General features: G+C 37.6%; 1 protein-coding gene across 6 annotated transcripts in view; it reads right to left on the bottom strand.

The window, feature by feature from the left end:
* The window catches only part of pcnx1 (pecanex 1), a 48,228-nt gene that overhangs the window by 8,334 nt on the left and 27,527 nt on the right, over positions 1 to 12,367 (bottom strand). For 4 of the 6 annotated variants that reach the window (XM_056254977.1, XM_056254978.1, XM_056254981.1 and 1 more), the window contains 15 exons: positions 12,183 to 12,276; positions 12,044 to 12,101; positions 9,255 to 9,502; positions 9,019 to 9,172; positions 8,904 to 8,936; positions 7,331 to 7,502; positions 7,008 to 7,118; positions 6,825 to 6,916; positions 6,613 to 6,722; positions 6,332 to 6,437; positions 6,135 to 6,227; positions 4,977 to 5,127; positions 4,718 to 4,859; positions 4,281 to 4,458; positions 21 to 129 (listed from right to left, as the gene is read on the bottom strand). In XM_056254977.1, the coding sequence (XP_056110952.1) occupies positions 21 to 129; positions 4,281 to 4,458; positions 4,718 to 4,859; positions 4,977 to 5,127; positions 6,135 to 6,227; positions 6,332 to 6,437; positions 6,613 to 6,722; positions 6,825 to 6,916; positions 7,008 to 7,118; positions 7,331 to 7,502; positions 8,904 to 8,936; positions 9,019 to 9,172; positions 9,255 to 9,502; positions 12,044 to 12,101; positions 12,183 to 12,276 (1,851 nt within the window). The remainder of the gene's footprint in view (positions 1 to 20; positions 130 to 4,280; positions 4,459 to 4,717; positions 4,860 to 4,976; positions 5,128 to 6,134; positions 6,228 to 6,331; positions 6,438 to 6,612; positions 6,723 to 6,824; positions 6,917 to 7,007; positions 7,119 to 7,330; positions 7,503 to 8,903; positions 8,937 to 9,018; positions 9,173 to 9,254; positions 9,503 to 12,043; positions 12,102 to 12,182; positions 12,277 to 12,367) is intronic. The other 2 variants (XM_056254979.1, XM_056254982.1) reach the window with 1 other exon arrangement.

Below are 12,367 nucleotides of genomic sequence, written 5' to 3'. Positions count from 1 at the left end.
ACAATGTGTGATAAGGATACGTGGCACTGCAAACGGCTGGGCGAAGGCATGGAAGGCAGAGCCCCAGGTAATCTGCCACGGCGCGATGTAGGTATAAACAAACTTCAACTTATAAAAGAGCTCCCATAACTACAAAACAAAACACACAATTATACAATACGGACTTTGCAAAAGAATCTATCTAAAAAAACAAACAAACTGGCAATTCGTGAGGGATAATGTAAGAGAAGCAGTGGGTGTTGTATCATCTGAAGGGGTCTGTGGATTGACTGACTTTACATTATGCTGCTTAATATGGCTTTTTAACCCTCTGGGGACCAGAAACGCGCCGGCGCGTTTTGCTCGTTTTTTTTCACATAGCAGAAAAATAGACTTAAAGTACTACCATCATTTCTGTTCATATACAGTTAAGAAATATGAAAAAATAATCTGGTAAATGTCTACTTTTTTATGTGCCCACATACAATCGAAATAAAATATTGTGCTTTTGTAAAATAAAGAAAATAAACAGGGTGTGCGTTCTGCCTCTCGGTCACCGTGAACTTTTTTTCTGGAGCACGTCTCTAATCTTCAACACAACTCAGCTAATACTATTCACCCAGCCATAGGGCTGGGCGGTATGACGGTATATATCGTTACCGCGGTAGAAAATGTCAACCGTAACAGATTTTTTTATTCCGTGTATACCGCGAAATGCAAATAAGTGGGCGTGGTTAACTCGCGTGCAACGTGCGTGAGACTGAAACACTGAGAATTGTAAAAAGAAACACGGAGAAAGCAGATCAAGAGGATCCACAAAGGAATTACATTTTCTAAAGGGTTGTTGTTGTTAACGTGATATTTTCGGGGGGGAAAGGCGCACGCGCAGCAGTTAAACTAGAGCAGTGCAGCACCCAGGCTACAGAGTGCATGCTCGCAAAGCATTAATTGACAACAACAGTTCATATATCAATATCGTAACAAATAGAAATATCCTTAAATAATGTATAGTTATCTGTATCTTTCCGTCTCTTATCTATAGTTTTTAAACACGCAAACAGTTTGCCGTGGTAATGAACAACCGGCTTGTTAAAGTGAATGCCTATCCTGTAGCCTATCTGAGTAGGGGTGGAACGGTACATGTATTCGTATCGAACCGAAACGGTACGGGCGTCACGGTTCGGTGCACGAATTTACACGGAGAATACACGGTATAAAAATAAATAGAACTCGCGTGCAAATTAATTAATGTAATGCGGAACTACTGTTAGATACGCGGGTTCTTTAGGGACACATAATCTGTACCATCGGCTTAGCTCTGAACGCGCGTTCAAACGTTGCCTTTATTCGCGCGTCCTATTCGCTTTGGACTATTTGACGCTCTATTCGCGTTTGGTGTGACCGTGACCGCGACCGCATAATGAACAGGCTGCGATGTCAAGATTGCAATGCTGGAGTGTGTGTGTGTGTGTGTGTGTGCGCGAGAGAGAGAGAGAGAGAGAGAGAGAGAGAGAGAGAGAGAGAGAGAGAGAGAGAGAGAGAGAGAGAGAGAGAGAGAGAGAGGCGCGCGATCGAACAGTGGAAACATAAAAAACATACTCCGTCATTTTGTTCATACAGATCATTAAACCTGGAAAGTGTTTACTTATATTTGTGTACACTCGCAATAAAACACAACATTGTGCTTTTGTCACACTAAAAAACTCTTGTCAAACTGTAACCTACAACTGTCACCCAACCAAAACACACACACACACACACACACACACACACACACACACACACACACACACACACACACACACACACACACACACACACACACACACACACACACACACACACACACACACACACACACTGTTTTAAAAGCAAAACATATTTATCCAACTCCATTTCAAAACAGTCTGTGGGTCCCATCTTTTGGACATTCGTCATATTGCATTGGTTTTCATCTCTTGTCCTCGGAGCACTAATCTTACACATTCTACATTGATTAAAAAAAGAAAATCGAATGTTTTTAATGGTAGTATTATTTTATACAGAAATCAATTATTTATAATTCAGATGAGAATAATGTTACATTGTCAATTAATAATGTTAATTAAAATTAAGGAAAACAAATATATTGATCTGAAATATAGCAAAATAATTTTAAATTAATTGTACAATTACCAAACATATCGCAAGGTCTTTTTGTCTTTTTATTAATTTAATTAATAAACTAATTATATAAAACTATTGACAGTGCACTACAAATAATCTGGTTCTATGCCTTTATTAATAAAACTTATTTAAAAAATACAATGCCTTCTGCATTTTTGTTTTGCTTTTCCCTCCATTGTACCGAAATCGTACCGAACCGTGATGTCTGAACCGAGGTATAAACCGAACCGTGACTTCTGTGTACCGTTCCACCCCTATATCTGAGGCAAAATTACTAAATGTGCAGCGCGAGTTATATATTTCTAAGTCCAAACAATTGGCCACCGAACCAGCTGATAAAATCTTCCTTTAATTCGATACGTGATTACAACTTGACACTTAAATTAACCGATCGCATTTACTGATGCAGAAGACGCGCGCGTGCACACGCACTGAGGGAGCGCGGTGTTCACCGGGCTATGGTCAAATAATGACGCAGTTACAAGGTGTGTATAATTTAAACTAGGCTACTTTGTCAACACTAACAGTAGCTGCTGTTCGGTTTTCATACTGCTGCTCTCCTTCTAGTCACTTCTGAACTTATAGGCTATTGATTAAAGCGCAGGGTGACGGGTTGCCAGATCACAAAAAGATCAAAACAAGCCCCTTCAAACGCATATGTAGCCTATAAGCAGACATGGCAAAAATGTAACGGGGAACACATTTAAACATAACTAGTATTACTATCCTACAAAATTAAAAGGAAATAACTAATTTATTATGAATAGAATAGTTCAATATAAAATATTCAGATATTATAAACTGATTGATGAAGTAAAGCATAACATGAGATTGAAAAATTATTCAGCCACACTTTATTTAAAGTTTAATTGCACCGATAGGAGTTGTATTTAATATCAATCAGTTGGGGGTAGTTCATCTAAAAGTTGATGAGTGTGTTTTGTTTATATTTAGCTATCAAAATTGTTTACCAAAGAAATAATTGACCAAATAAGAGAAACAGAAAACAATGTGAAGTACTTTTCATTTCTAAAGTATTTGGGTAATTTTTTAAATCTTTTTAAATCTTTTTTAAATCTCCTCATTCTTTGTGCAAGGCTCCTGTAATGATATGGCCTGATAGCACCTAATAGGGCCATTATGGGGAGGGTCTTTGTCTTTCTCAGGTGTGGAATGCCACACATATTAATGAGAGATCACGCCTCCTGCATAAAGCTTTCTCAAACAAAACACGTCATTAAAAATGTAAAAGACTTTATTGACTTATCTGAATGAGTAGTCAGGATGATTCTCACATAGTTTTGGAGCAAATATTCTAGGCTATGTGATACAATTTTCAAAAGTCTTGTGAAGAAATAATCAATATGTGTTTTGTGGCTTTAATTTAGCAACTTTCATTTTTATTTTTTTCAATAACCACGCATAAACATTATTCTATTAAAAATAAAAAACATGTACATACATGTTGCTCAGATATCATGGTAGCCCCGTATGTGCTATATAGAGTGAATTTACACCTTTGCCATTAACATGTTTATAAATAACTGAAAAAAGCACAAATGTCAGTGCATGTCAAAACATCCCAAGGGTCCCAAAAACACTCTGGTCCCCAGAGGGTTAAAATAAAATAATAAAATATTGATTTCAGTTATAGAGAATAAATAGAACTTTACATTATGCTGCTTAATATGGCTTTTAAAAATAAAATAAAAATAAAATATTGATTTGAGTTATAGAGAATAAAGAAAACTTTACATTTTGCTGCTTAATATGGCTTTTAACATAGAGAACATAGAGTGATATAAAAGACATGAAATTAACAATTTGGCTGCCTGGGACAAGCTCCCTGGTTAAACAGTCATCATTCACAAAGTGTGAATACATTCACAAGTATTCCAGAGATCTTTCTTATGATATCTGCTGGTTAGTAATCAATCTACCAATTAGTCTAAATTTTTAGGATTCAATAACTAACAGAATCTTATACAAGTGTCTTTAAATTGTGTCTGGAATGACTTGGACATGTTGAACAACTCTTCAACTCTGTAATTAATCAGAGGGCATATCCTATATCAAACTCCCGAAAGAATAATAAGTCAAGACAAAAATCGATTTCTATAGGAACGAGGACTGACCTTGCTGAAAATGATGGACATAATGAAAAGGTCCAGCAGCAATGTCTCGGAGAACTGCTGGTAATCAAACGTGAAGAACAGGACCGTGAAGAGGACAGTGACATACTGATATGTTGGACTACTAAAGGAAGAACGCAGCAGCTTTAGCCCAGCGACAGTTATCACTAGAGCTCCGACCCTGAGAGAGAGAGAGAGAGAGAGAGAGAGAGAGAGAGAGAGAGAGAGAGAGAGAGAGAGAGAGAGAGAGAGAGAGAGAGAGAAAGAGAGAGAAAGAGAGAGAAAGAGAGAGAGAATTAATTGATTTCTTGTAAATGATAGTGCAGAGCAATGTTTAGCTAATACATGACGATCAGATGCAGACAGTCAATAAAACAACAACAACAACCTTAACACTGAATACAAAAGGACACAGGTTAGATAGAAGAAGGAATACTGACTCTGTGTTGAGTTTCTTGGGGCTGGCGAGCTCCTGTGCGCTGCCACTCAGCTCATTAAGCACAATGAGTGGATAGAGGATGTTTTTCTCCACAAACAGCAGCCACACATGTGCACGCTCAAACCACATGACATGGGCAGCACCTGCACACAGAAAACACGTACTTCAGTACAGTTAATGCTAACGGAGTCCCAGCAGAATGAGAGTTATGCATTTATATAGCAGTAAACTGAATTTTCAACGTCTGTAGTGTGACTCACCCCTGATTTCAAACTGATAGTACTCCCTGGTTTTGAGCAGAGGGTGCGAGAAGCAGTACCAGGGTAACTGCTTCCTCATCTGGGGCAACAGGTAGTGAGTTAACAGCCCAACTGCCCCAACCAGACCGTACAGAACATAGCTCAAAAATGGCTAGAAGAGAAGACAGAGGGACAAGAACAGTCTATTTATTCTATTTTTAATATTTATCTGTAGTTTAATTATGATACAATATGTATTCTTGGAGTTTGATTTGCAGCTGAACTGTGAAGTGCAGTTTGATCATATTTAGGGATACACAACATACTGCTTAAGATTACTGGCCGATATTAGAGTTTTTTTTATTATTTCTTGGCAGATTTTGGAAAGACACTACCGTTCAATCGTTTAGGGTTGATTTTTTAATGCTTTTAAGAGAAGCCTCTTATGTTCACCAAGGCTGCATTTATTTGATCAAAAATACAGTAAAACAATTATGGTGAAATATTATTATAACTTAAAAACTGTTTTCTATTTGAATATATTATGAAATTCTATTTATTCCTGTGATAGCAAAGTCTTCAGTGTCACATGATCCTTCAGAAATCATTCTAATATGCTGATTTGGTGCACAAAATACATTTAATTTTATTACAATCAGTGTTGATTAAGCATGTTGCTTAATAGGAAACCATGATGTGATTTTTGAATAGAAAGTTTAAATAAAGCATTTATTTGAAATAGAAATCTTTTGTGACATTATACATTTCTTTACAGTCACTTTTGATGAATTTAATGCATCCTTGCTGAATAAAAATATTGATTTCTTTAAAAAAAAAAAAAGTACTGACCACAAACCTTTGAATGGTAGTGTATGAGCCAATTTTGGGTATTTTATTGTGCATTCTTATTTCCCTTTTAATTTTGCCTTTGCTGTCATTTAACATTAGTTAAAGTTAATATTTAAAAAACATTAATCATTTAAAAACCCTGTTAAATGTAATATTTAGCCAATCTCAAAATAAATATTATATTTGACTTTTTAGTGGTGTATTTTTTAATTAATTTAGATACAATAAATATAAATTATCAGTTTTTGTCCATAACATGCAAATAATTATTGCCATATCAGTATCGGCCAGAATTTTATAAGTACTGTATTTATATTCATAGTGTTTTACCTGTAAGGCGATGAAAACGGTGCTGACATGAATGGCGAAATACAGGACAGCAATGACGACACACACAATCACATCTGACTGTAGTCTCTCATTCTGTAGCCAGAGAGAAAGAGAGAGACACAGACGCATCATTTAAGACAGAAGAGTCCATGTGTGTTTGTGTCTATGTTTGTGAGATTTATGCATGTATTGCTTACCACGGAGCTGCGGAGTTTCTCTGGTAACGGATCCTGCACTTCAGAAAGGGGATCCTCCGGATTTTTCTCTTTTACGTTAGGGAAGACCTTTGACTGCACTAATGAACTACACATACAGAAGACAGAATTAAAATCGACAAAATACAAACTAACCACTGGACTAAAAGTTCCTAAAACAAATAATAAATACTCAAAGAGCTCAATTCAAAGTACTTAAAGCTGGAAAAATGCAAGAAATATTTATCAAAAGCACAAACCCACACACTCGCAGAAAAACTTACATGAGAACTGAGGGGTCACTGCTTTGGCGGCTGAGATGATATGAAACAGCAACCAACAGCCCACAAAACACAGAGAAAAGCACAGGAATGTGCTGAGGATCCCAGGAGTCCTGAAAACAAACATAATATACAGAGGAATATTCAGTGTGCTTTAACAATCCACACAAATACAACTTAAATCCAGAAAGAATTCAAAACAAGTGATTCATCACCTTTAGGGCGCCATAGCAGAACCCATAGAGCATCGTTATGGTGACGACGCTGCGCAGAACACTATAGAGAGCTGAGAGCAGACTGGTGCATGCTGGGAGTGAAGACAGATATTACAATGAGTCTCTAAAACACCAATCTCATCACACAAACACAACAGTTTTTACAATGGGCACATATGTTACCGTTTCCTCCGAAGGCGTGAATGTCAAGTTGCTCAAGCAGGTACATGACAAAAGTGTTAATCTGAGGGAGCAGCCCAATGAAGAAGATGATGGGAAAGCACAGGGTAAAAACTAGAGTGAGAGAGAAGAAAGAGAGATAATGTAAAGCCGGAGTACTTGAGTCCCGTCAGATCAGCAGGATTTTCTCTGTGCTCAGCTCTGGAATATTTGTCTACTTTCACAGGAATGCTGAGGGGAAAGCTTCTGCGTTGCAGATTTCAATAAAAGAGCAAAACAAAAACCACTACATATTCATCTGCTGGGAATTTACGCTCAATGCTCACCAATGAGGAGATCCCGCGCTTGAGACAACAGGATGGAGCTGGTGAGAGCGACTCCATATAGAGACACTGCACTGGAGTTGCTGTTTACACTCCCATAGTGCAACAGCCAGATCAGCCCACAGCACAGACAGAAATACACAGGCCTGCTGTAGGCGATGATACGATTATGACCCTAAACACACACAGGAGGGAAAGAAAATCATTGCATCTCTGAATTTAGATCCCAAATTTCTCATTTACATTCTTCTGTTTGCAAATATTAAAAGGTTAGATTATATTAATTAATTAATTAATATATATAATCATGAATATACAACCGATTTTAGCCGATTCCGATTTCATTTGTTCAAACCACTTTACAGCACACACAAATATTTATTTTCTATCTTCTCTTTAATAGAACATTTTTCGAACAGATAATCGCTATAAAATAGAACTATATAAATTACTCCTGGTGTGGGAAATTCACACACATCTAAAGTGCAGTGTTATGGAAGAACCATTTCCTTTTCACATCCAATATCCAACTAAACAAATTTGATATATTTAGCAAACTAAACTTCTGTATGAAAACAGGTAATGGCAATAAAATAATATATAAATAACAAATAAAAATAAAATAAATATAGCCTTGCAGTATAAAGATATTTATCACACACACACACACAGGCCTATTGCAATCACTTGTACATCAATGGCAAGTTATATTTCTCAAACAGTTCTTCTCTCATCTGACACATGTCCAGCCAGGCTAAACAGGACAAGTGGAGCATGTGCAGGGAAACGATTGGGAAATAATAAAAACAAGTTTAAATGGGTACATTTTCTATAAATATTTTTGAGTCTTCATTTTCTTTTCTTACAGCCTACTTCAGTTCTTGTTAAAACACACCAGACATACAAATTCTGTGCATTTTAGGCACTTTTTGGATAAAATAATATTTATTTTGTCCATCAAAAGTGTGCTTTCACTTAAATTGAGCGCAGCAAAAATAGACTCGGCGCCGAAACCCGCGCTTCACTGTTGCTCACGTGACGCTCCTGCTCGATGCTCACGCGCTGCTCCGGCTCCCGGTGTGAATGCACTCATTGATTAACATGCACGCCGAATAAAAAAACAAAAATCAAAAACGCGTTGCTCCCGCTTGCGGTGTGAAACGGCCGTAATTCACGAGGTTTCCTACATGTGCGCGTTCCGTGTGCACGTGTGATGCTGATGTTGCGCGATGTTAATCATGCGGCGCCCGAGTGCATTTGACCGGCATAAAATCGGATTATGTCAGACTGACCGGCCGGTCGCCGATCATGGCCAATCACGTGAAAATCGGCCGATTCCAGTCACCAGCCGATCAATCGGTGCATCTCTAGTAGAATCTAGTATATTTTTAATACTTTTTGTTCAATGCCATCTCTCTAAACATAATCTTGAGATGTACAGATTATTATTATTAATGCACAAGTCCCATTAATCACAGAAATGAACACATTCATTTTTCCTGCACTAATTTATATGCTTTTGGCTCACAGTAATGGAGTGTGTAACTGTATTAGAGTGTGTGTGTGTGTTACTCACATGTCTGGGTGATGAAGAGTCGGGTTGTACACTCTGATTAAGGGATCAAAAGAAAATTTTTCATTAAAAATGATTCATTAGATCAGTGTGTATTTGAAAAGTGTGAGATTCTCACCTTCAGCAATGAGTACTGGCAACTGGCGATAACGAGGCAGAACTGAAAAACCCAAATGTCAGTAAAGAACCCATGTACTAGCAGCACAGAACCTAGAAAGGCCACGAGAACCGCCAGAGCCACCGAGAGCATGTTCTCCAGAACCTCCCGGTTCCTGATAAACACACACACGCACCACCATCAGGATACGAGATGAGACATCAGTAATACACATTCATGTGTGTGTGTGTGTGTACCTGTCGAAGAGGGCCAGTAGTGTGAGTCTGTCAAAGTGCAGCCCGACCCACAGGTATGGCAGCAGCCAGAAGCGGTAGTACTGCTTGGTTTTGAGCGTGTGCGCGTGTGAGTGTGTGTGATTATGTGTGGAGCCCTGTGTGGAGTGCGGCGCCTCCTGCAGGTCAGGACTGCCGTCCACATCGTGCTGTTCCAACAGCTCTGGGTCCATGGACAGCAACCGATTCAGACGCATCTGAGGAAACGAGAACTAAGCCGGGGTGAGTTTACAAACACACACACACACACTGAGCTCATCATCTCAACTAGGGGTGGGCGATGTGACCAAAAGCACAATATGAGAAATAACAATATATATCGTAATATAGTTATTTTTGTAATTATTAGGGGTGTAACGATACACAAACCTTACGGTTCGGTTCGTCCCACGGTTTTGAGGTCTTGGTTCGGTTCGGTTCGGTTCATTTCGGTGGGGTGGGGGGGTTTAGAAAGCTAAAATTGCTTTTATTTTTTTATTAAACAGTGCTTTAATGAACAAATTGTGTCCTTGTCTTTAAATTAATTCAATTACAAGTAAACGTTTCTCAAGGATAACAAAATTATCTGCTAATGCTGTAAACTACAGCCCTTACGTTAGCCCAGTTACATTACTATAACATTAAAGCTTAACAACAGCGACTTTTAGCCTAAATGATATAATAATAATCAACACTCAAATAACAAATTGTATGAAAACATGTAAACTGCACATAAGGCAATTTTTGCATTAACATGTTTTTACTCTAATTTGTTATTGTTATATAATAATTTACACAGTTGCTGTTATTTTCATGACAACTATTTTAAACATACATTAAATAATCAAGATATCATAAACAGGTTAAGTAAAATATAATATATAGGCTAATATATAGCATTTATTTAGTGAAAGAGTTAGCAAACCAGCAAGCTGTGGACACTGAATGACTTGCCTGAGGTAAATATAAAGCTATGTGAAAAACTAAGCGTTTTATTGACGTATTTCCGCTGTTGAAACACTGATTGGGTGTTTACACGAGTTATGATGCCTTTCAGTAAGTATACTGTATCTTTCAACATACCTTCGAGTGTCCATTCATGTTTATTCTGTAACTGAGGAAGAGATGATCGCGCTCCGCGCTGCCGCATGCATACAGTGATATCTGTCACGCCACATCTAAGAGCGCCAAAACGGCATTTATTGTTTGCATTTCGTGATCAAATAGACATAATTTGAAAGATTACACCTTGCTTATTATCAAAAGTAACAAAACACTGAGCTTATTGCAATTATATGTGGTCAATGGTGGTTAGGCAACAGCCCTGTATTCGTTGTGTACACATAACACATGAGGTGCAATGAGCCGGGGCTGGGCGGGGCAGCAGGGGGCGGGGCGTGTTCGGTTCGCCATGAGAGTTTCGCGATACGTATCGTGGGTGGTGTATCGCGGTTTTTCGGTTCGGTTCAAATATCGTTACACCCCTAGTAATTATAAAATAAGAACAAAGAACCAAATCACAATCAATAGGGCAAATAAAATAGAACAAAGATACAAATTGAATAAAGTTTTTTAGGTTCAGTAGGTACAGTATTTAATGTAGTAAAAAAAATACTACATTGCATAGTCTTTAATTCTATGTTTCCGCCACTGATTCTGAATAAAAAATAAAACCTTTTTTCTCAGAACTATGAGATATGAACTTGCAATTGCGAGTTATAGTCCACAAAGTTTATCTTGCAATTCTGAAATATAAAAACTAGGGCTGTCAAACGATTAATCGTGATTAATCGCATCCAAAATAAAAGTTTGTGTTTACATAATATATGTGTGTGTACTGTGTATAATTATTTTTAATACATAAATACCCACACATGCATGTGTATTTAAGAAATATTTGCATGTATATACTGTATATAGACTGAATGTAGCCTATGTATAATGTATATTTTATATAAATATAAACATTTTATATATAAATAACATATTTTTCTTAAATATATACATGTGTGCATTTATATACAAAATAATTATACACAGTACACACACATATATTATGTAAACACAAACTTTTATTTTTGATGCGATTAATCGTGATTCATCGTTTGACAGCCCTAATAAAAACAAAATTTATATCTCAGAAACTCGCAATTGTGAGGAGAAAAAAAAAAACAGTAAAAATTGTGATATAAAAAGTCAAAATTACCTTTTATATTCTTTTAGGCAGTGGTGGAAATAAGCTACCATACCTAATGGACAGATCTAATACACTGACACATTCAGTTTTCACCCAACGGTTTAGGTTCACTTAAGACAAAACCGGCTGCGTTTACATGAATACTCCACACAATGGACAATTGTGCTTCTAGTGTTAGTCAATCAGTGCAAGTACCGCATTGAGGGGTTTTTTTTTACAGCGTTTTGCACATAACTCTTTTTTTCATGCACATCCTGCTCTTTATTTTCTAATTCATGCATGTTTCTTTATCACACTGAAGTGCCAATAACTTAATGTAGTACTGTGCAATGCAGATATATTTACATACCGTGATTAAATTATATAGCAAAATTTCTAACTAAAGACACTTTTTACTGTTGCCATGATGTATATTGTCGTATTACCCAGCCCTAGTCTCAACTGTGCTGCTTCTCACACAAGCACTATTGTGCACAATACATAATCTCATACTGTATGTCAGTATATTTTCTCACAGTCTTTATATTCTCTGTGTGTGTGTGTGTGTGTGTGTGTGTGTGTGTTTGATAGCACTCACCAGGTCATGAGGGTAAAAACGAACTGAGGTAGAACTGGAGAGGTGAGAGTCTGTTTCCCTGCAGAGAGAGAAAGACTGTTAGTTGTTGGATATTCAACAAGGGATTCTGGGTTCTGGTTGTACGTGTGCTGTAACTCACCAGAGGTTGTTGGAGGCTCGTCTGGTTGCAGGTTCAAAGTTCACCAGGGACATGTCACATCCTCCGACCTCATAGAGAGGCGGGGTCAGCTTCCCTGAGTCACACAAACACACAGGGGGTTAGGGGTCACATAACAGACATCGCAGGGTCACATGAACGTGGAGCCTCAATCTGGCAAGACCGAC

Source organism: Rhinichthys klamathensis, unplaced genomic scaffold (assembly GCF_029890125.1).
Source record: "Rhinichthys klamathensis goyatoka isolate OS25496 unplaced genomic scaffold, OSU_Roscu_1.1 h1tg000115l_1, whole genome shotgun sequence".
Lineage (NCBI taxonomy): Eukaryota > Metazoa > Chordata > Actinopteri > Cypriniformes > Leuciscidae > Rhinichthys > Rhinichthys klamathensis.
This window is presented reverse-complemented; position numbering and strand designations above follow the sequence as displayed.